The 23,481-nt window shown below is 35.1% G+C and overlaps 1 protein-coding gene across 9 annotated transcripts in view; it reads left to right on the forward strand.

The window, feature by feature from the left end:
• The window catches only part of PTPRC (protein tyrosine phosphatase receptor type C), a 122,401-nt gene that overhangs the window by 54,982 nt on the left and 43,938 nt on the right, over positions 1 to 23,481 (forward strand). The window contains exons 3-12 of one of the 9 annotated variants that reach the window (XM_005540329.5): positions 283 to 309; positions 5,033 to 5,230; positions 7,891 to 8,031; positions 10,742 to 10,885; positions 11,664 to 11,738; positions 12,839 to 12,865; positions 15,388 to 15,621; positions 16,776 to 16,904; positions 18,355 to 18,492; positions 21,628 to 21,747. In XM_005540329.5, the coding sequence (XP_005540386.3) occupies positions 283 to 309; positions 5,033 to 5,230; positions 7,891 to 8,031; positions 10,742 to 10,885; positions 11,664 to 11,738; positions 12,839 to 12,865; positions 15,388 to 15,621; positions 16,776 to 16,904; positions 18,355 to 18,492; positions 21,628 to 21,747 (1,233 nt within the window). The remainder of the gene's footprint in view (positions 1 to 282; positions 310 to 5,032; positions 5,231 to 7,890; positions 8,032 to 10,741; positions 10,886 to 11,663; positions 11,739 to 12,838; positions 12,866 to 15,387; positions 15,622 to 16,775; positions 16,905 to 18,354; positions 18,493 to 21,627; positions 21,748 to 23,481) is intronic. The other 8 variants (XM_045394459.3, XM_005540330.5, XM_005540331.5 and 5 more) reach the window with 8 other exon arrangements.

Consider the following 23,481-nt stretch of genomic DNA (forward strand, 5'->3'; position numbering starts at 1 on the left):
GCAGGTTTGAAATTAATCCTGATAGTGATCCTTTAGTCTGTTATGTTTCTGATTTAGCCTGGGCATTCAAAAAATAAATAACATAATTTTGACATATTTGGGCTTTGTAAACATGATATTAAGAGAGGGAATATAGTTTCATTAGGGTAAAAGCTACTGAAAATTGCCACTTGGTGAATGTTCTATCATAAGCTTGAGGTACATGTAAAAATCTAATATATGTTTACATGAATATGAATGAAATTTGAAATTTTCTAAGAGATTTTTGTTTCTTCTTTGCAGGGCAAGGCTCAACACCTTCCCCCACTGGTAAGAATTAATATTTGCATTTTTACTATTTTATATTCTTGTTGCAAAGTTTATATATTTAATAACAATTTTCTATTATTATCACTGAAATTATTTTTAAGGATAAATTTTATAATCATGAATGATTCTTGACATTCACTTGTTCTTAAACTTTCTGCTTATATGTTATAAAGTTTAATAACTACCTAAACATGCTATTAAATTTATATATATGTTTTGTGTATAAATAGTAACTTTCCCTGAACTTGACAGTAAATCACACAACAGGTTTCTACTCTCTTTTAATATTTTAAGACTACAAATAAATGCATTTAAGTTAGATCACAAAATTTTATAGTCTGAAAGCAGGTTAAGAGTTGTCTATCTATGTTATAGATATGTAGATAATAGGTTTGTATATGTCTATATTTCTTTAAGAGTATGGTGCGTTTTTCAATGGTATACAAAACCTTTGAGACTATTAAGATATTTTTACATAATAATTTTCAAATTCTACTGAACAATTCAATTAATAGTCCTAATAAATGTCTTGATCCTGAGATAAATTAAATTTAAAAAACGGAGATGCTGCAAATAAATTCATACATAGTACATGCAAAATAAGAGAGAAAATTAAATTGCAGATGGTTAAAAAAATCACATCACTTAAATGATGTTACTGAAAATGTATTATTTATTTCCTGCATAATCATATGGTTGACAGTACGTATTAAGAAGGTAAGTAAATTGATGAAAACAATTTTGATTTAATATAGTAATGCACAGTCACAACTAATGTACATTCAACATATCATGAAATTGGGTTATTAAAATGATTATTTTTGTCATAAATAAAAATTCAGTCCAAATGAAGAAAACAAATAACCATGAAAATACTAACAAAAACACTTCTGAATCTGCATAAGAACTATATTTCCTTATTTTAAAAAAAGGTCTAACATAATTTTACAGTTTTTTAGCATGACAGTGATGTTTTATAAATAAATGAAAGTCATTCCTGCATAGTAGATTGTGATTGGTTTATGCCACCTACTCAAATGCAACTTAGTATCTCCAACTTTTACAGAAGATTGATTCATCTCAACCATACCAACTGGTTATTTTTGCAGGAAAGGGATGGGTATAAGGTAGAATGGGTAGTGATTTTTTAAAATGGCAGATGACTCATCACCTTATTGAGGGAGTTTCTGTTACCTCTGAATTGACTCTATTATGACAAGCCTCCAAGTGATGAAACCAGGTAAGTTAACACTGTTAACCAAAATGCAAAGGAAAGTGGTCTCTCCCAAATACTGGCCACAACAATGTCATTAATGGAAACCAGGAGAATTTGCAAAGTGGAGGTTCAAGAACAATGTGGAATTGGCAATTGAGTCAGGTTTTCTAATTTTAAATTCTTATTTGTGAACGGGAATGTGAATTGAACTTAAGATGTGTGCAAAGATATGAAGGAGAGTGGTTCTCTGAAAACCTTTCTTCCTACACCTGGGACTGAATTTGCTTGGCCAGAAGTATCTTCAGGAATGCTACTTATCAAAATAGCATAGTACTGTGTATTAGTCAGGATTCTCTAGAGGGACAGAACTAATAGGAGAGATGTGTATATGAGGGGTAGTTTATTAAGGAGTATTGACTCACAATCACAAGGTGAAGTCCCACAATAGGCTGTCTGCAAGCTGAGGAGCAAGGAAGCCAATCGGAGTCCCAAAACCTCAAAAGCAGGGAAGCTGACAGTGCAGCCTCAGTCAGTGGCCAAAGGCCTGAGAACCCTGGCAAATCACTGGAGTAAGTCCAAGAGTCCAAAAGCTGAAGAACTTGGAGTCTGATGTTCAAGAGCAGGAAGCAGCCAGCAGGAGAAAAAGATGAAGACCAGAAGACTCAGCAAGCCCACTTCTCCTACCTTCTTGTGACTGCTTTTTCTAGCCTCGCTGGCAGTTGATTGGATGATGCCCACTCACATTGGGCGGAGTTTGGGGGAATTGTGGGGAGGGTCTGCCTCCCCCAGTCCACTGACTCAAATGTTAATCTCCTTTGGCAATACTCTCACAGGCATACCCAGAAACAATACTTTGCATCCTTCAATCCAATCAAGTTGACACTCAATATTAACCATCACATACTATTATAAGGAGACTGTTGCATAATTTTCTTTCTGGTCTGTTTGTAATTCACATCTAATAAAAGAATGATAGTGGACGATAAAGGGAACTTGTTGCAACATTTCTCTCAAAGCAAAAGGGATCATTGGAAGCCCGCAGACACCAGAATTGGTTTAATCTAAAAATAACAAATTAATAATTGTCAATCTTTTATAATGACAAAATTACAATTGTCATTATAAAAATCATCTATAATGATGACAGTGACTTAATGTGAATAGAAAGAATTCTAAACTCTCTGCTTCCTTCCTCCCTCCCTTCTTTCCTACTTTCTTTCCACCACCTTACTCCCACCCACTTCTCTTTTCCTTTCTTTTCTCCCACCCTCTCTCCCTCCCTTTCTTTTTTTTTTTTTTTTTTTTTTTTTTTTTGAGACAGAGTCTAGGCTGGAGTGCAGTGGCGCTGTCTGGGCTCACTGCAAGCTCCGCCTCCCGGGAAGCTCCGCCTCCCGGGTTCACGCCATTCTCCTGCCTCAGACTCCTGAGTAGCTGGGACCACAGGCGCCCGCCACCACGCCCGGCTGATTTTTTGTATTTTTTTAGTAGAGACGGGGTTTCACTGTGTTAGCCAGGATGGTCTCGATCTCCTGACCTCGTGATCCACCTGCCTCGGCCTCCCAAAGTACTGGGATTACAGGCGTGAGCCACCGCGCCCGGCTTCCTCCCCTTCTTTTATTCAATGCATAGCAGATGAAAAAATATTAAGTTAGACCTGATTTTATACTGAAGACTAGAGGTAGTTACTATCCTATTACTGTACTTAGTTGGATATGCTGGCATGTAATTATGGATAAAAGTTTGATGGATTTATTTGTGAGGTATTTGGTTATAAAATTCTAGAGACTAAAGTTTTTCTTTGGAAAATAACACACATAACAAGTCTATGATCATTTTGCATTTCTGTAATCACAGAATAGTTCTGCAATATTTCATGTATATTGACATTTCTGAAGTACAATATAATTAAGATGAATTTTTTCTGTATTTAGTAAAAATTAACTTTAACTTTGATACTAATGAATAAAGCTGTTTTTAATACTATTTCCATTTTCTTCTCTATTGAGTAATATTGCAATTTTCATTCTTAACTCTTTTCTGTCCTATCATCTCTACTCCTTTTCTAGTTTCTCTCTCATTCTCTCCCTTTTTCCATATTTATGCCATTGTCTTTTACCCAATCTTGTTGAACTGAATTAATTATTACTTGTTGTGTGATATAGCTCAGTTTTTGCCTAATTGAATATTTTAAAATATATTTTTTTGCTTTTCAAAAAGTAAATATACGTTAAGCAAAAAAAAAAAAAAAAAAAAAAAATTTAAATACATCTTTATAATCCCAGCATCCAGAGATCACATTAGTTTTTTCTTTTTTAACAAATTTGGTGCATTTTTCTATTCTTTTATAAAGAAAACCGCTTTTTTCAGTAAAAGAGCATGAAAAAATTTTAAAGGACTTTAATTAGTAGTGCTAATTTGCCCTGCAGAATATTTTTTTTTTTAACCATTGTACACTCATGTCAACTGTGCATAAACTTATTCCACTACTACATTGTGATGTATTTTCCTCTTTTTAAAGAAACTTGAACTGTGGAAATTATTTCAGTATTTTAACTTGTATCTCTTTGTTATCATGAAGTCAAAGACATTTCTGTAGACTTTGGTTGTTTGTAAACCTAGTTGTGAGTTTCGTTTTTCAGTCCTTTATACACATTTTCATTGCTTTGTTTGCATTTAATTTATTTTTTTAAGAATCCATGAATAGGCTGGGCGTGGTGGCTCACACCTGTAATCCCAGCACTTTGGGAGGTCGAAGCGGGTGGATCATGAGGTCAGGAGATCGAGACCATCCTGACCAACATGGTGAAACCCCGTCTCTACTAAAAATACAAAAATTAGCTGGATGTGGTGGTGTATGCCTGTAATCCCAGCTACTTGGGAGGCTGAGGCAGGAGAATCGCTTGAACCAGGGAGTCGGAGGTTGCAGTGAGCCATGATCACGTCACCGCACTCCAGCCTGGTGACAGAGTGAGGCTCTGTCTCAAATATATATATATGTATATATATCCATGAATAAATAGAAGTTTTGTCTTTCATTTTTTTTCTCCTGAAACCCTAGCTCTCCTAAAAACCTTCTAACTTTGCCTTTCTTTATCCTTTTCTTTATCTACAACTTTTTAATTTTTTTAATCATCTTTACCCATTATGCTTCATCCTTCTGAACACAATTGCTTTGGATAGGTGAGAAGCTGCTTTCAATTTCGTTTCCCCATTGTTATCTTTAGCCGACGTTCTGTAACTTGTTTTAGATCTATGTCTATATATTATATGTATCTCTGTATGCATCAATATTTGTATGTATGCATGTATATTTGTGTATATATATTTATGAATACATATACACACCATATACATATACTTATGTATGGTGTGTGTGTATGTATGTGTAGATATAGGTATATATACACTATAATGGACTGGGGAGTTAGTATACTGGGATGAGCATACATTTGGGATATGATTCACATATTTATTTTGTCCTTCTTCCATTTTCCATTAATTTAACAGGACGGAGAACGACAAAGATGCCCAGTGTTCCACTTTCAAGTGACCCCTTACCTACTCACACCACTGCATTCTCACCCGCAAGCATCTCTGAAAGAGAAAATGACTTCTCAGAGACCACACCATCTCTTAGTTCAGACAATACTTCAACCCACGTATCCCCGGACTCTTTGGATAACGCTAGTGCTTTTAATACGACAGGTTGGCACACAAAAGTTGTTAACTTAAATATCAGGGCAATGTCATTTAAAAAATTCTAAAGTTATCAGTACAACTTGTCTTTAAATTATTTTCACAGTTTCTGAGGATGTGATTTTGTTGAAGTGCAGAAATTGCAGGAAATTGGTATCTGTGAAATATAGATCGACCAAAGTAATTAATGCATGTTGTTAGGGAGTGCAGAGAGAAAAGGAGGGAGGCAAGATCTCCAAGGACAATCAGGAGGGAAATTTGTTCTAGTATCCTCTGATCTATACACACTCTCCATGATTCTCCCGCTTGGCTTCCTGCCACCCGGACAGATGAGAATTTCCCAAGTTCAGAGATTATCAGTCCTGCTCTCCTTGGAAGGTGCCTTAAACGGGAATCTTCCCATTTCTTTGTTTCATTCTAGATTCTCTTTATCCAAAAATTGTTGAAGATAGAGAATGTATTATTTTTAAATCCATTCTGAGAATTGACAACCCAATTTTGTTATATGAGTTTCTTTTAAGAGCATTTGCATTATTGAAAACATTTTTAATTAAGGTGGTGAGTTCTACTGGTAAAATAAAAGGCAATGTAGCCATGTTCCCAGAAAAAATCAGATTGATGTGAGAGATATTTTTGCCAAGGAGGGACACTGATGCTCCTTACAATGCTGATATAAGTATATGCTCATTTAATGTTTAGCAACAGGTCTGCCAGTGTATTCAGTACTCAAATTTACTATCAGGAGAGTGTTCATGCTTTCCTGAAATAATGTGTTATGTTGACATTTTTTTTGGGCAAACAGGTTTATAGACATACTTTGATAAAAGATACTAAGCTATTTGAACTGTTTAACAATGCCATTTATCTTCATTTGAAAAAACAAGCGTATATAACACCATCACAGAAATTTTGTTTAGGGTACTTCAAAGTATTTTGAGTACCATACTGATGAAGTTTATTGGATATAGTAAGCAGTTAAATAAACAGTCAGTGCCTTCCTACAGCAAGTACAAGACTGTGCATTTAATCTTCCATTTGTTTCCCTGTCACCATAGCAGAGTAGTGACTAGGTTCTGTCTAAACATTGTAAAAATTTGAACACATTGCCCAAAATTTTTACTAAAGGAAGGCAAGGATGAAGGTGTTGATGACTAGGTAGAACATCTCATGCTATTTTATTATTTTGTTTGTTGCCTGAGTAGTGTTACATAGCGTTTTCCTTTTGAAGGTTCTGTATTTCATGTCACATATACGAATAAAAACGTGCAACATTCCTAACTTTCATTTCCACATTTTAAAAATCTAAAACCACTTAAGCCATAAATTTACAGATAGAGCACAGTATGAGAAAGGTTTAAAGTAGAATAGATTGAAAATAAGGATGAATAATTTTAAAATACTGATTTGCTCTAGCAAAATAATACTGATGGTGAAATTACCTAGAAAAGTTTATGCTTTCAAATAAAAACACACTTTCTTTTCTAGAAAATAATCTTTTCATCAGGTCATGTTTCAATTATCTATTGGAATAAAGTCTATATGAGTTATTTAATTTATGATTGTGATTGATTTATACAGCTGAATGCAATTTTTTCATTTATTGATATAATTGGGGTAAAAATCCTTTAGTCCATATTTCTAAGAATATTATATACACTATTCAAAATTGTTCATTTTTGAAAATGGTTACAATAACCATCCATGTGCATAACATTAAATTTAATTGTGTAATTTTATTTTTATAAGAATAGTTGATGACTATTTCAAAACATTTTCAATATAGATGGGTATATGTTATATATATTTGTATATACTGTTAAATATATATAAAATATATGTATGTATTGTGTGTATATACTTTAATCCTATATATACATACATATAAATATATACATATAGGAGTAAAGTATATAAAGTGTATACTTCATATGTACTTAAAAGACACACAATGAAAATACCATCCCTTTAAATTCTGTTCCTTAAAGATACCTTTTTAACCACTGTTGTATATCCTCCAGGCTCTCAACATATGATTTTGTGAGTATGTGAGAGACTGTGTGTGTAAGCATGGACATGTGAGATTGTTTCCACATGTTTTCAAACACTAGATCTTATCAACCTTTTCAAACTCTGCCAGTATGCTAGTTAGAAATATTTCATGTTGATTTACATTTAAAAATTTGTTTGTAACACTGAACATTTTTTCATATACCTTTGGACCCTTGTGTATATTAGGTAGATGTTTGTCACATCTCTTGTCCATTTTTAAATTTCTTCTTTTCTTTGTAATTTGTAAGAGATACTAGTATATTGGAAGATTCCTTTCTTATTCTGCTTACAAAGAAATGTTGCATCTGTCAGTTTGTAGAGTTGATGGAGAATTCAGAAAGCTCATAGTGATTTGAAAGTCAGTAATGCCACCTGGAAACACGAATTCTCTGTGGCTGCATCCAGCTCAGGAAACCTCCCAAGGATATGTAAATAGAGGACTCAGGTGCCTGTCACTTTCCAGTCAAGCAAATTTAAATACTGATAGACACATTTTAACAGATACGGTCACTTCACAGTTTGGTAAACTACAATCGCAATTTGCTCCTTATAACCTCTTAATAAATTATTCATCTCCAGTGGGGGAAGATTGATGTAATGATCTCACTTTCCTACCTTAGGTGTTTCATCAGCACTGACGCCTCACCTTCCCACGCATGCAGACTCGCAGACGCCCTCTACTGGAACTGACACGCAGACACCCAGCGGCTCCGCCGCCAATACCACACTCAGCCCTACCCCACGCAGCAATGATATCTCAGGTTTGCGGGTCCTTTAGACTTGTGCAAATATGAAGAGTGCAAGACGACTACCTGTATTTAAGAATGGTGTGAGGAAATCTAACCACTTATTTAACGTGCAGCTACTGTTAGTTGATGAATTTGGAATTTCAGTCACTCTTAGGAATGTGAAACCACAGAACAATTGTCTTTTTAGTAGAGATGAAATAATAATGAGAATTGTGAGACTACAGCAAAAATCTGCTCAGGAGGAAAGAGGTATTCAGGACAGTCTATTTTTTATATATTTTAGGCAATTATTCTACAAGGAAAACTTTTTGTTAGAAGTAAGAAATAACATGCATAAATCTTTACTTAAAGACTTTACACCAACAGAAACCAGGCTGAAGAGTGACTCCTATTATCAATGAAGGGCAGTGAGAAGTTGTAACCACAATGACACTGTTATTTACAGAATGAGAAAAAAGAAAGGAATGGTTTTGTTTCCCCTTCAAACATCAAGAATCTTTCAGGATGGCATCTCTGTGTTTATAACAACAGTACAAAATATTTCCTCCCTTTTCTTTTCAAAATTAGTCTCCATATCACTTCGTGGTGCCCTTTTATATGCAAGAAAAACAAGTATGTTTTTTTGTCAGATCACAAATCCACACAGTCGCATATGTAATTTCAGTGATCTGAACGCTTGAAAGTTAAAGATATAAATGGTAGACCTATGTAGCTGGCAGGAACATGGTCTTGCTTTAGGTAGGAATCAAGCACATCATATAGAATAATTATTATTTTGCAGTATTAAAACTGCGCCCTTGGCATAAAAGTCATTCCAGACAATCCACCCTCTTTAAACAAGTGGGAGAAGAGCCGCCCTCACCTGCCTCATTCCACCTAGTCTGGCTGCCATGGGAACCACAATAAAAATATTTGGAGCTTTTAGCAAACCCACAGAACCCGAAATTGTGGAAGGGAAGAAACTGGAAAATAACAAAAGGGGACTGACCCCTGGGGGCTAGTTGTCACACAGACTAGTCTGCTGTGTCCTGATCCAGGAATTCTTCTGCTCAAAGTGGCTAATTCCACTGTTTAAAAATCTATTAGGATTAATCAAACTGATTAAAATTGTAAATGCCACCCATAACCACCACTGAGAGTACCTGCATAACAAGAGAAAAGAAGTTTTCAAGTGAGGAGGAGGGAAGGTAGGGAGTTCGGGGAGGTTGAGAGTGGAAGCCTCAAAATGGCTTGGGAGCAGGGTCTGCTGGAGAGGGGAGAACAGAACAAGTGAGTGAGAGGAGTGTGGAAAAGAAGGTGGAAAAAGGCTGCTTTCAAAACTCTGCAGGGGGCCAGTTCTATGTCTGAATGAGTTTTTTAAAAGATGAATAAATGAGCTTTCCTCACTCTTCTACATGTTCTGCTGAAGCCCTCCTCTGGGGATCCAGAATGGAAAACCTCATGTTTATGTTGTTTATTCTGTTCTATGGTTTAGTTAAATTTCGTGGTTTAGCGGCTTTTGAAGACTGAGCTGAGAACCCATGCTCAATTATTTGGAAGATGCATTTTCAATTCTAATGGAATGTATGTGTGAAATTATAGACTGTACTGCATTTGTAACTGGTAGACACCTGCATGCTCAAATCAAAGCCATGTTCAGAACATGCATGCGTGTATCACTGCTGAAATACAGACTCTGCCTGCAAATGTGAGATTAATCTCACGTCATTGAACTGATGACCCCAGGGATCTTGACAGAAAATAACCCAACAAGCTCTTGAATAGAGGGTAGCTCATATTTATTTTGCTTTTTCCATGGCAACTAGCATAGTGCTAGTCATCTAGTAGGCACCAAATGAATATACATTGATTGCCTGTGCTGTAATTCTGGTTGTGATGTTGGGCAATGATGTAAAATACCTTACATAATTTGAAGCCTGACAATGAAAAGTTCTAACCCAGTACAATGTGCAGTTTCTTTGGCTACAACCCTAGATTCTATACCAATTAGCCCCCATGTGATTGGAAAATAAAAGAATGATGCCACTGTAATGTGGAGCTTGTTGGATTTCAAGCCAATTTGATTTTTCCTGGCCAGGGGAGCCTGAATTGTGAAAGTAGAATTGTAACCTTCAGCTGGAAAGGAAAAAAAAGAAAACCTTTGAGCTCATGCTGTGGCACAGGCAGGATCCCATTCAGCTCTATTTTAAGAAAATTAAAACTGAGCACCTGCACCCAGGGATCCCTCCCCAGAGAGGTGTGTGCCTGCAAGGCTCTCAGCATGTATCAAGTTGCATTTCCTCCTGTGCCAACCTTTCACACTCAGAGCTCTACCTCCATCTACGTGGTCTCAGCACCACTAAGACAGCACCTGTCTCTACTGCTTTGATACATTTTTTATATTGCCTAAGGCAGCCTGCAGCCCAGCATTTTAGGCTTCTTGGGCTGTCCAAACTATATAAATATATATACACATATATATACATATATATATATATTTTAAGTTGTGCTCTGATTATGAAGCCACATAGGTTTCCAGTTGTCTGCCCCTAAAGTCATCTTTCCCATAAGCCCTGGTGTTTTGGGTACGGTTCTGTAGAATATATGTGTCGTGGTATAGCAGAAGGGCTTGAAGGTTTGTTTCTTTGCCTTAACTTTAGTAATTGTGCTCATGTTGGCTATCTGACTATTGTCATTGCATGACAGACACAACTGATGGTACTGATGGCCCTTCTGATTGCAGATGTCCCAGGAGAGAGGAGTACAGCCAGCACCTTTCCTACAGACCCAATTTCCCCATTAGCAACCACCCTCATCCCTGCACGCAACAGCTCTGCTGCCTTACCTGCACGCACCTCCAACACCACCATCACAGCGAACACCTCAGGTCTGACTATGGTGCTCTAGGTGTCTTCAGTTATAGATAATGAAATGGAAACTCAAAACTTTAATGCAGCTCTTTTATTATTGTGCCAAATATTATTTGCACAATAATAAAAGAGCTAGTTTCTAATCTAGTTTCTCATTTTACAAATGCTCACGTATTAACACCAAATTACGCAAAAGAAACTTGCCAGTAAGCTTTTTCTGGGCGTATTTTATTTTATTATTAACATTACAAAAGTCCATGGCAAAGAAGAATCAATAATAGGCCTTAATGTCATATAGCTCTAGGATCAAATCCAGTTTCTTCAACTTCCTAGCTGATTATAGGGCAAATTACTAATACTTTCTGTATGTCAGATTTGCTTTGTGTAAAAATGGACATAATAACACTCCTTTCAAAATATTAATGTGATGACTGAATATGTAAAATCTGGTATGTAATAAATATTTTAAAAGAGTAATTGTGACCCTTATTAGAATCCAAATATGCAAAGCTGCGAATGAAAGGGAAATGAATAGTTTGAGGAAGATTGCACATCAACTAAGAATTATATCAAGGAATGAATAGTTTTCTCTCAATTTATACAATGTTCAGTTTAAATGACTTGAAATAAATCTTTGATTCACTTTATTATTTTTAAAACAAGCAAACGTCAAATCAAAAGAGGACTCACAGAGAAAAGATTCCATTAGGAAATTATCTTTGCTAAAGAGTTTTTCTTTTACCTTTCAATATAACAAACACATTAACTTTTATTCTTCTGTTCATTTTCTTGCAGTTTCCTACCTTAATGCCTCTGAAACAACCACTCCGAGCCCTTCTGGAAGCACTGTCATTTCAACCCCAACAATAGGTGACGTTACCCTCAGTCACAGCCACACAATCCCCACGTGCCTGGTGATGTGCTCTCACAAGGGCCTTCTACCCACTCTACCTCAGGCTGCTTTCTTTAAGTTGCATTAAGTGTTTGAATCCTGAGGGTGATGGAACAGCAGGAAGACATTTCTCTGCTTAGCAGTGCAACAGCTGATGAGATCAGGATATAATTGTTACTGTCATAATCCATCAGAAAGCATGTGTGAGAAATAACCACATCTACTGGAACTTTTTCTCTCAGGGGTTTAGGTCTTAGTATGGGAAAGAACAGGCCCATCAAAGGGGCTGTCCATTGCAAGCAGTGAGCAGCATAGGGCTGGTTGCAGAGTTCCAGTTAAGCAGTGAGAGGGCATGGAGATAAAGGAAAGAGACATTGACGGGTGGCTACAGCAATACTGGTATGTGTGAATCAGCAAGTAAGCTGATCAGAGCTTACAAGCCCACCATTCTCTCCACATTCTTCCAACCCAGAATCGAGATGAGCAGAGATCTCTTAGCTTACACAAAGCACATGTCCTCCCAATTATTCACTGAAATGCATACACCCACACAAGACACTACTCGATCTGTTGAGAGAGCAACTTGTTACCCTGGATCTAGTAGATGTGCAAAGAGCTTACAAAAGCTAATCTAGAGAATGAAGCAGTCCTTGCCTTTTCTCTGACTTTTTTTTTTTTTTTTTTTGTAAACGAAAAGTATGAACTTCGTACTATGGGAATTATAATTATATAAATTGACATCGAGACTAATCAAACAAATGAAGACCTTTAAAATATTTTTGGCTGTGTGAATCTTCAGCCATGTTGCTATACTGCAATTAGATGTGTACCTAAAAGTCTTAATATTGCTAATTGCATTTATTGGGTATATTCATGAAAAAGTTTGTAGAATTAGCTCACTCCTTTATAATGCTTTAAGTTTTGAAATGAAAACCTGTACTAGGCAAATTCTTCATATTCTGTTAAATCTAACTGGATAGACTTTGTGAAGTAGAAGTACTGTAAATCCCCAAAATGACATGGCAGATAGTCTAAAGCAAAATTTTAGTAATTTACATTCTTTTTTCCTCCATTACAGCTACTACTACATCTAAGCCAACATGTGGTAAGTTTATTTACTTAAATATACCTCAGCATACCTCACTTTGGGATAGCACTTTAATTACATCTTTCTTTATTCCAAGCTTTCAGGACCCACTAGCAAGCTGAACTCACTGGCTCTAATTTCTCACCAATGACTAGTCTCAAATTTTAAGAGCTAGTATCTCTTAGTAGTAAGATGTTTTGATTTTATATTCAGACCTAGATTTGAGTACCAGGATGTGTACTCGCTACACAGGGACATAGAGTTGGGAATGATAAACACTGGGAAATACAAGAGCGATGATGGAGGGAGGAAGGCAAGGGTTGGAAAACTACCTATATTGGGAACTATGCCTACTTCCTGGGTGTCGAATTCAATTTTACTGCAAACCCCAGCATCATGCAATATACCTTTGTAACAAACTTGCACATATAACCCTGGAATCCAAAATAAGAGTTGAAAACTAAATTTTCCAGTTAGACAACTTTGGTAAAGCTACTTAATTTTAGTTTAGGTATTTGAAAAAAAATGAAATGACAGCAAATTTGTTGGTGCACAGGGGGAGGACAAGGATTCAGTGTGATGATAAATATAAAATGTGGATAATACCTTCAAAGCTTATCAAGAGGAAAAATCTCTCTCTCTTTCTCTCTCTTTGTGTCTTGCTTGTTAGGGGCTGGTTCAAAGCAGATACTTGAAAACAGTTTGTCTCTCTCTTTTTTTTTTTTTTTTCTCATTTTCTTCCTTGATTCTCAGTTGAAGCAAAGTGGTTCTTCATGATCAGGGCTTATTCCTCCATTCATTTCTAAGTCTCACCACTGGAGTCACTGCCTTCAGTAGCTTTCCGTACATTTAGTGCAAAGAGTGGCCTTCATATGTATGTTTAATTAATATTATCTTTTATAATCATGTTGTTACTCACCTCTCCTCCTCTCTTCTTGCATCATTGCCTCCTTATGTTCTTCACTTAAGTAATATGGAACCACTTGCAGTTTTCTTTCCTTCCTTCCTTCCTTCCTTCCTTCCTTCCTTCCTTCCTTCCTTCCTTCCTTCCTTCCTTCCTTCCTTCTTTCTTTCCTTTCTTCCCTCCCTCCCTCCCTCCCTCCCTCCTTCCCTCCTTCCTTCCTTCCTTCCTTCCTTCCTTCCTTCCTTCTTTTTCTTTTCTTTTCTTTTCTTTTCTTTTCTTTTCTTTTCTTTTCTTTTCTTTTCTTTTCTTTTCTTTTCTTTTCTTTTCTTTTCTTTTCTTTTCTTTTCTTTTTTTCTCACTCTGTTGCCTGGGCTGGAGTGCAGTGGTACAATCTCAGTTCACTGCAACCTCTGCCTCCCAGGTTCAAGTGATTCTCCTGCCTCAGCCTCCCAAGTAGCTGGGACTACAGGCACATGCCACTGAGCCCAGCTGATTTTTCTATTTTTAGTAGAGATGGGGTTTCACCATGTTGCCCACGCTGGTCTTGAACTCCTGACCTCAGGTGATCAACCCGCCTCAGCCTTCCAAAGTGCTGGGATTACAGGCATGAGTCACCCACTTACAGTTTTCTAAACATATACTGTTCCTTCCTGCCTCTGTGGCCACTCCTGCTCTTCCTCTACAATTGGAATTCTGCTCCAACCTCATTCCCCAAACCCCATGTCTATTTTTCTATTTCCTGTCCATATTTTAAAACACAAACTAAGTCACTTTCTCTGGAAATCCTGTCCCATACCTTCCAAATGGAACAGATCTCTCTCTTTTTAGTGCCACATTATTTCTGGCATAATCTTATTTTAGAGGTTTGTATGTCTCCTGCAATTCATGCACGTGTCTGCCTTCACATTGGAGGATACATTTCTAAAAGCTGATTATATCTAACTTGCCTTTGAATTCCTAGTGTTGGTGACCATGTCTTATGCATGACAAAGGCTTAATAATTTTTGGTGAATAACAATGAATTAATAAATTTATATTTGTTGTAAAGATATTTTTATCACTCAGCAGAAATTGTTGACACTAAAAAAAAAGGTGCTTTGGAGGTATATTATCAATCATAATTTTATCCAAGTTAAGGAATGAATGAGGGCTTCTGGTGTCTGAGTAATTACTGCTCCACATATATGAAGAGACAGATAGTTAATAACTACATTTTAGAAAACAAGAAAATTATAAAGCAAGAATAAATGTGTCAGATGCATCATTTATTTGTGCATCAAGTCAACAAGTAACTAGTGAGTTCCCATTAATGATAAATATTATGCATATTCCTAGATTTACAGTGATAATAAAAATAGACCAGACTTTGCTCTCATGGAAATTCCAAGTCCAGCTAGGAAGACAGACGCTCATCTGGTAATCATTCAAATATAAATTTACAAGCTGGGGTTGTTGATAGGGCAGTAAAGCACAGAGAATTACGAGAAAAATGATAGGGAGGCATCTGATATGTTTCTTCCTTTTCATGTTTTTGGGGATATTTGGTTAGTTGATTTGATATTTTGGCATTTGCATGAATGTGGTTTTGTTTATTCTGGAAAAATAAGATAACACTCAATGTTCTATTTTCTTTTAGCTGAAAAATATGCAACCATCCCTGTGGATTACTTATATAACAACAAAACTAAATTATTTACAGCAAAGCTAAATGTTAATGAGAATGTGGAATGTACAAACAATAATCACACACACAATATTTGCACAAACAATGAGGTGCTTAATCTTCCAGAATGTAAAGAAATGAATGTTTTCGTATCTCATAATTCATGTACAGATCGTCATAAAGAATTAAAATTAGATGTGCCACCAGGTAAATATCAATTTATTTCTTTTCATAAATTTATAAAATCAGTACACTTTCGCGTGTGGTGTTCTCCACTGGTCACAGGAACTGGTCTGGTGAGAGAACAGGGCTGAGGAAAAGGAAGTCCCTTGGAAAAGAGTGGGTGAACTTTCTGCTTTCTTAACCAAGTAAAAATGATAGAGTCATATAAGCCTTCTGTTTATAATCATAAATCACCACTTCTACTTCTTTAACAGGGAGATGTTCATATATACTAAATATGATTTATCCTGCTAAGTGATTGTCTACAAGCTTTCTTTATTCTCCTCTACTTAACTGAAGTCATTAATTACATATGTACATATATTTATTCTGCTTTAAGTACACATTTATCTTAATTATATTAGGGAGAAACAGAAAGGATTTGATGTGTACGGGAAGAACAAATACATTCAAAAGAGGAAGGTTATGGTCATGTGAGGGAGATCAAGCTGGTTTTGTCAGCTAAGCTACTGCTGGGAAAGAGGAGGGGGTGACAGGCGTCGGGCAGACTCCAGGGAAGCATCTCTTAGCCAAAAGCATTCTGGAAAAGGGATTCCAGAGCTGTGTAATTTAAAAAAAAAGTCATATTATTTAATAATTCGAGACTATTAATATATTTATTAACATTTAAATATGTTAAAAATCCATTTAATTTATTCATTTTCCCAAAATATTACTGAGATAAATTACTAATTAAACGCAGAAGGTAACAATACTTAAAAATGCATTTCCCGAGAAGGAAACCCCCAATACTCTTTATAATAATCATTCAATTCAAAGTAAAGAGTAAACAAAAATTGAAGATATAAACAAAAATACAAAACGGAATGAGTGTTTGTTTTAAAATGTGCAAAAGCTACAATTTTATCAATGTTTGCTTGCATTTCATTTTTTAATGTAGTATAACTTATAAATGAAATACTACCAAAATATATGGTGCTAAAAATAATAAAGTAAATAATTTAAAAAACACCAAATCCCTAGAGTTATTAGACTTTTCCCATAGCAATCTCAATACTTACCAAATTCTGTTATTAGCATAATTTCAGTGGCTTTAACTGACAAGTTAGGAATTAGTGAGGGCTTGGGGCACACATTATGAAATACTAATCAAATTTATTTCTGTATCTTCTTGACAGAGGTTGAAAAGTTTCAGTTAGATGATTGTACACCGGATGTAGAAGCAAATACCACTATTTGTTTAAAATGGAAAATTATTGAAACCTTTGCTTGTGATAAAAGTAAAATTACCTACAGATTTCAATGTGGTAAGAATATAACATTGACCAGAGAATTTTTTTTTTTTTGTAGTACAATGTTGCTCTAGATATTATTTAATTTTACTCTCTGTCCTTTCTCTCTTCCTCTCTGCTTCTCTTTTCTCCCTCTGTTTGTCTTTTTTCTTTCTTGTCTTTTTCTTGGTCTCTGGTATATTTAGAGTCAAATAATTAAATTATTTATACCATTCAAACAAATTCACAAAATGAATATTTCTCATGAAAAATAAATATCTAAAAATTAAAAGTCAATTAATTTACAATAATTTTCTTGGCAATTATTATACACAGGCATTGTTGAAGAGATCATGAGATAAGGGTGTTATAAGAAAATAATAATACACGAACTCTGTTATGAAGGAAAACAAATACAAGATTGTATGGTTCAAGAGTTTACTTTTTCCATTCTGCATCAACAAAATTGATACACAAGTTCAAGAACACTTAAATAACAAGACAGCAGAAAAAGAAGAGCAAGTGCATCTAGGGATATGTTTGGGTTTGAATTGAGACAACTAATAATTGAGATAGTATTTTTAAAGTGTATTTGAATTTAATGCGATGAACTCTCCCACCCTTTGACATAAAGCCATCTGCCAGGCCATAGCTGGCATGACAGATAGATGTGCGCAGGTGTGCATGTGCATGCACGTACATCCACAGATACACACATAGAGGATGGAGCATTGCACTGGGTGTAATCATTACATAATCATCATCGTATAGATTCATGGCCATGAGGCAAGCGGATGAGGAAAGGAACAGCAAACATAAGACAGACCAATGATAATAAAATGTTTTCTCTAGAGAATCTGTTAGACAAAGACTAGCTGAGGTGCAATCTCAACTTTAAGTTATATTTGCTATATACAGATTGAGCATCCCTAATCTGAAAACCCAGAATCCAAAATGTTCTCAGAATCCAGTACTTTTTGAGTGCCAACATGATGTGGCTCAAACAAGTGAAAAATTTTACATGTGACCTAAAGTGACTGGTCATAGTCAAAATGCAGAAACACAACACAGAATTTAGTCAGCATCCCCAGAGAAAAATAAATGACCTCAAGCTATTCATATATGAGGCATATATGAAACATAAATGAATTTTGAATTTGAACTTGTGTCCTATCCCCAAGATATCTTATCATTTATATGCAAATATTCCAAAATCTGAAAAAAAAAAAAAACCAAAAAAAACCTAAATCCAAAACACTTCTGGTGCCAGGAATTTTGAATAAGGGAAACTCAGCCTGTATTTTCTTAAAAGTGGAATGTAGCAAAATTATTTTCAGGATCTTTTACTTTTATTATTTTGACAATCTCCATGGATGTTTCAATCTGATAAATATTAAATAGAGAATTACAAATGTGAAATTAGAAAATAAATGTGTGTGTGAAATATTGCATAGATATACTCATTTGAAATATTTCTTTATTTCAGGTAATAAAACATATAATAAGGAAGGCATTTATTTAGAAAACCTTGAACCTGAATATGAGTATAAGTGTGACTCAGAAATACTCTATAATAACCACAAGTATATTAACATAACCAAACTTATAAAAACAGATTTTGGGAGTGAGTATGTTACTTACATTTATATATAAAATTGCTTTCCTTTTCATGTTCTTATAATTCCTTGAGAATCATAGGAAATGAGTTGTCTTTTTACTGTTTTTGATACTTTTTAAGCATATGCTTTTTATTTCAACGAAGCTCAATTTATCTATTTTTACTTCTTTTGCTTATGCTTTTGGTGTCATATGTAAAAGTCCATTGCCAAGTCATGCAGATTTATCCATATGTTTTGTTCTAAAAATTTTATAGCATTAGCTCTTAAATTTAGCTCTGTTACCTACTTTGAGTTAATATTTGTATACGGGGTGAGGTAAGAGTCTAATTTCATTTTATTGCTTATGGCCATCTAATTTTTTAGTGCCATTTGCTGAAAACACTATTTATTCTCCCATTGAATAGTCTTGCCATTCATATCAAAAATTAGTTGACCATAATGATGGGTTTATTTCTGAACTTTCAGATTTATTTTATAGATTTATATGTCATGCTTACACTGTCAATTACTGCTGCTTTGTAGTAAACTTTGAAATTGGAAACTGTAAGTTCCCCCAAATTGTTACTTTTTCTCAAGATTGTTTAGAATATCTAAGGGAACTTGGAATTCTGTATGAACTTTAGGATCAACTTTTCAATTTTTATGAAGAAGTCATCTGGGATTCTTTCGGGGGTTGCACTGAATCTGTAGATCAATTTGGGAAATATTGCCATCTTAACCATGTTAGTCTTCCAGTTCATGAACACAAGGTGTCTTCTTCTTTAATTTATTTTCAAAATGTTTTGTAGTTTTCAGTGCATTAGTCTTATAATTCTTTTGTTAAATTTATTTCTAGTTTAAGTTTATACCTGGTTATAATGCTGTTGTTTTCTTAATCACATTTTCAGATTTGTTACTAATGTACAAAAATACAATTGCTTTTTCTGTATTGATCTTGCAATCTGTCACATTACTGAACTTGTTTATTAACGATAATATTGAGAAATTTTTGACACAGCTTACTAATGTGATTCTAAGTTTTGTTTTGTTTTGTTTTGATTTGATTTTGAGACGGAGTCTCTCTCTGTCACCCTGACTGGAGTGCAGTGGGCGATCTCGGCTCACTGCAACCTTCGACTCCTGGGTTCAAGCAACTCTCTGCCTCGGCCTCCCAAGTAGCTGGGACTACAGGTGCCCGCCACCACACCCGGCTAATTTTCTGTATTTTTAGTAGAGACGAGGTTTCACCGTGTTAGCCAAGATGGTCTTGATCTCCTGACCTCGTGATCTGCCCACCTCGGCCTCCCAAAGTGCTGGAATTACAGGCATGAGCCACCATGCCTGGCCCGTGATTCTAAGTTTTATATAAAAAGGGTAGTTGAAGGCTAAAGAGGCTGCCTAAATCCATGTCTCCTTATAATCCTCCAAAATAATATATAGCTACAAGAAGAGCAAATAAAACTATGTAAAAACTATATCCTCAGCATAACTAGAAAATTTTAATATATTTTTATAAGTACCACAATTATTACATTCTTTATCAATCTGTGAAACAAAATAGAAATCCCAGAAAACTATGTTTTATATTTGAAAAAAGCACAAAAATCAGTGGGAGAAAAATAGTCTTTTCAACTAATGATACTGGTATCTCTGTAGAAAGAAAATGAACATCAGCTCTCACCTCTCAACAAACATAAAAATTAATTCAAAATGAATTCCAGACCTAAATACTAAAGCTATAATTATAAAAATTCTAATCAAAAGACATAGGAGAAAATGTGTGCCTTCAGCAAAGATTTCTTAGGGCACAAAAGCAAGAAACATAAAAATTTTTTGATGAATTGGAGTTCATCAAAATTTAACATTCCTGCTCTTTGGATGAAGCCATTAAGGAAATAAAAAGTAATAAATCATTTGTAAAAATCAAAATTAAATTTTTCAACAACAGAAGTTTTTTCAGAACATATAGAGAGCTCTTTCAGCTGCAAAATAAGGAATAAAATAGCTCAATTGAAAATGGACAAACATTTTTAATATATACTTCACAAAAGAGGATATATAAGCAGTTAATAAACACATTAAATGATGCTCAACATCATTAGTTATCTGAGAAATGCAAATTAAAACAATACCGAGATGATAATACTATACATCCATTCAAATGACTAAACTTAAAAAGACAGATACTACTATTGGTTAGGATGTGCAGCCATGACCCAGGAATTTCACTACAGGTATTTACCAAAGAGGAAACATGACAAAGCAGATTCATTCATAGTAGCCAAAACCTGGAAACAGCCCAAATGTGTATTAACTGCTGAATCATAGGTAAAACATGGTATATCTTTACAATAACTACTGATAGATTTTTAAAAGGTAACTATGACACATGCAACTAAATGGATGAATCTTCAGAACATTACATTGAGTGCAATATGTTAGGTGTGAAAAAGTACTTACTGTTTAATTTTATTTATATGCAATGGGTAAAAAGACAAATTTAATCTGTAGTAACAGAAATTTGATCAGACGCTATGTGAGTCTGGTCAAAGGAACTGAGTTGACTGGGAAGTGTCACAGAAGGACATTTTGGGATCACAGAAATTTTCTTCATCCTGATTGTGGTGTTGGTTATGTGGATGTATACATTTGTTAAAACTCATTAAACTATACCTCAAATGGGTACATTTTAATGTCAATTTTACTTCATACACTTTATTTAAACATTTATCAGTTTTTCTCAGTTTCAAATGACTAGTTACTGAAAGCAATGACAAGTGCTACTCAATGATTGCTACATTTATTAGTGCTGTGAATGCTAGGTTTTCAGCACAGCAAAACCTACAAATCTCCGGATTTGTAGGTAGTATCTGGGTAATAATATATATGAATAATGTGTATGAAAGGAAGAGGGGGTTCTCAGATATCTTCAAGTCAGTGGAATGCTTAGGTTTCACAATGCCAATCTGGTGTGACATTTACTTTGTTGAAGGAATTTACTCTAAAACAAATTAAATAAGCCCAGATGCATTTCTTTAAATTTTATTTTTAATTCATCATTTGTCAAAACATGGTTATCAATAATGCATGCTTATAATATGAAGAATGCTTTATCCAGGTCTTATTTTTCATATTACTTAACGTTCTTATTCTTTTAACAGTTCCAGGACAGCCTCAGAATGTTGTTTGTAGACATGAAGATGCACATCAAGGAGTAATTACCTGGAATCCCCCTCAAAGATCATTTCATAATTTTACTCTCTGTTATGTAAGCAAGACAGGTAATCTGTGTAGAATTTAATTTCATCAGAAAAGAGAAATCAAGAATTTGAAAGTACTAGAAATTTTGATCGAGCCAGTGAGCCACGAAGCTCTCTGCTGAGAGACGGGATAGTCATAGTATACACCCAGATCTTAAAACTGCTTCCACTCATTCAAAGCTTTCCAGTCTCAGAAATGACTAAAATCTAGAACATTCTAAATATTGGCTTGTCTTTCTTGATCTTAGTTTAAATCTTTGTGCTGCAAAGCCTAGAGACAGAAAATCTCTGGATGACAATACTCATTTCGGTCTTGCAAGTATTATGTAAGTGATTTTAACCACTTTGAACTCATCATTCAGACTTCTAAACAAACCAACAAACAAGTAAACCCCTTGTAAAACTTGTTTCAGCTAATAATACAGACAAAATGTTGGGTGAATAAAAATGAGCATGGGCCCATGTAACCACTGAGACCAGGTTGGTATAATCTTGGGAGCATAGTTCTAAGTTTAGAATTAGACTTCTGCAGAAGTAATATATTAAAAAAAAAAAAAAAAAAAAAACAAGAAAGAAATGTGCTATGACTAGTTTACTCATGAAATGTTCAAATGATGTGCTATTTAAGAGAACAAATATCTTCTGGACAATTTAAAGGATCTAAAATGTTTGTAGAAAATAACATCAGTGGAGTATCTCAGAGCATCATCCTCAATGCCTGGGATAACCCTTTCTCTATTCTTTTATCCATAGGTTAAAATAGGAGTGAAGGGCCGGGCGCGGTGGCTCACGCCTGTAATCCCAGCACTTTGGGAGGCCGAGGCGGGCGGATCACAAGGTCAGGAGATCGAGACCACGGTGAAACCCCGTCTCTACTAAAAATTACAAAAAATTAGCTGGGCGCGGTTGTGGGCGCCTGTAGTCCCAGCTACTCGGGAGGCTGAGGCAGGAGAATGGCGTGAACCCGGGAGGCGGAGCTTGCAGTGAGCCGAGATCGCGCCACTGCACTCCAGCCTGGGCTGGGCAACAGAGCGAGACTCCGTCTCAAAAAAAAAAAAAAAAAAAAAAAAAAAATTACAGAATTCTGTCACTCTGTGCTGTGGGGAAGGAACCAGACATAAATTTCAAAACTTGAAAAGTGAAAGACTATTTTTCTTCATTATATTATTTTATATTTTAATGGCCTTTTTTTTTTTTTTTTGCTAGTGTCTTTAGGTCTTAATAATCAGACTACTAAAGCAAAGTTAGATATGCATGTAGTTTTCAAATTAACATTCAAAGGCCAAGGAAAAGAAATATATATAATATATTTGAGGTTACGGTAAATTTAAAAGTTAAGTCTATGGGGAAGAAAAAATGGAAATTCCAGGAAGATAAAACAACAGAGGTACTGTCTGCCTCATTGGACACCTCTTTTACAAACACTTTGTGTAGCTTCTATGAGAACACATTGTTCGTTTTTTTTTTCTCTTCTCTGAATCCTCTATTCACTCTCCCTTGCTGCATTCTTCAATGTCTACACTCTCTCTGCTAGAGAGTATTGTCGATGTCAGAGTATATGGTAGACATTTTATGCGTCTATGGCTCTTTAAATTTTACACAGTTTTTTTTTAAAACTGTATTTCCACTGTATTTGCATAATTAGGGTAAAAAGGATGTAATGAGTTAGTAGCAGTCATTGAATTTTGCTTTGTTTGCTGGCAACTAGCATGGGTCCTTCTTATTGGGCAACTAAATAGTGTTACTCAAATTTAA

The sequence above is a fragment of the Macaca fascicularis genome, chromosome 1, assembly GCF_037993035.2.
Source record: "Macaca fascicularis isolate 582-1 chromosome 1, T2T-MFA8v1.1".
Classification (NCBI taxonomy): domain Eukaryota; kingdom Metazoa; phylum Chordata; class Mammalia; order Primates; family Cercopithecidae; genus Macaca; species Macaca fascicularis.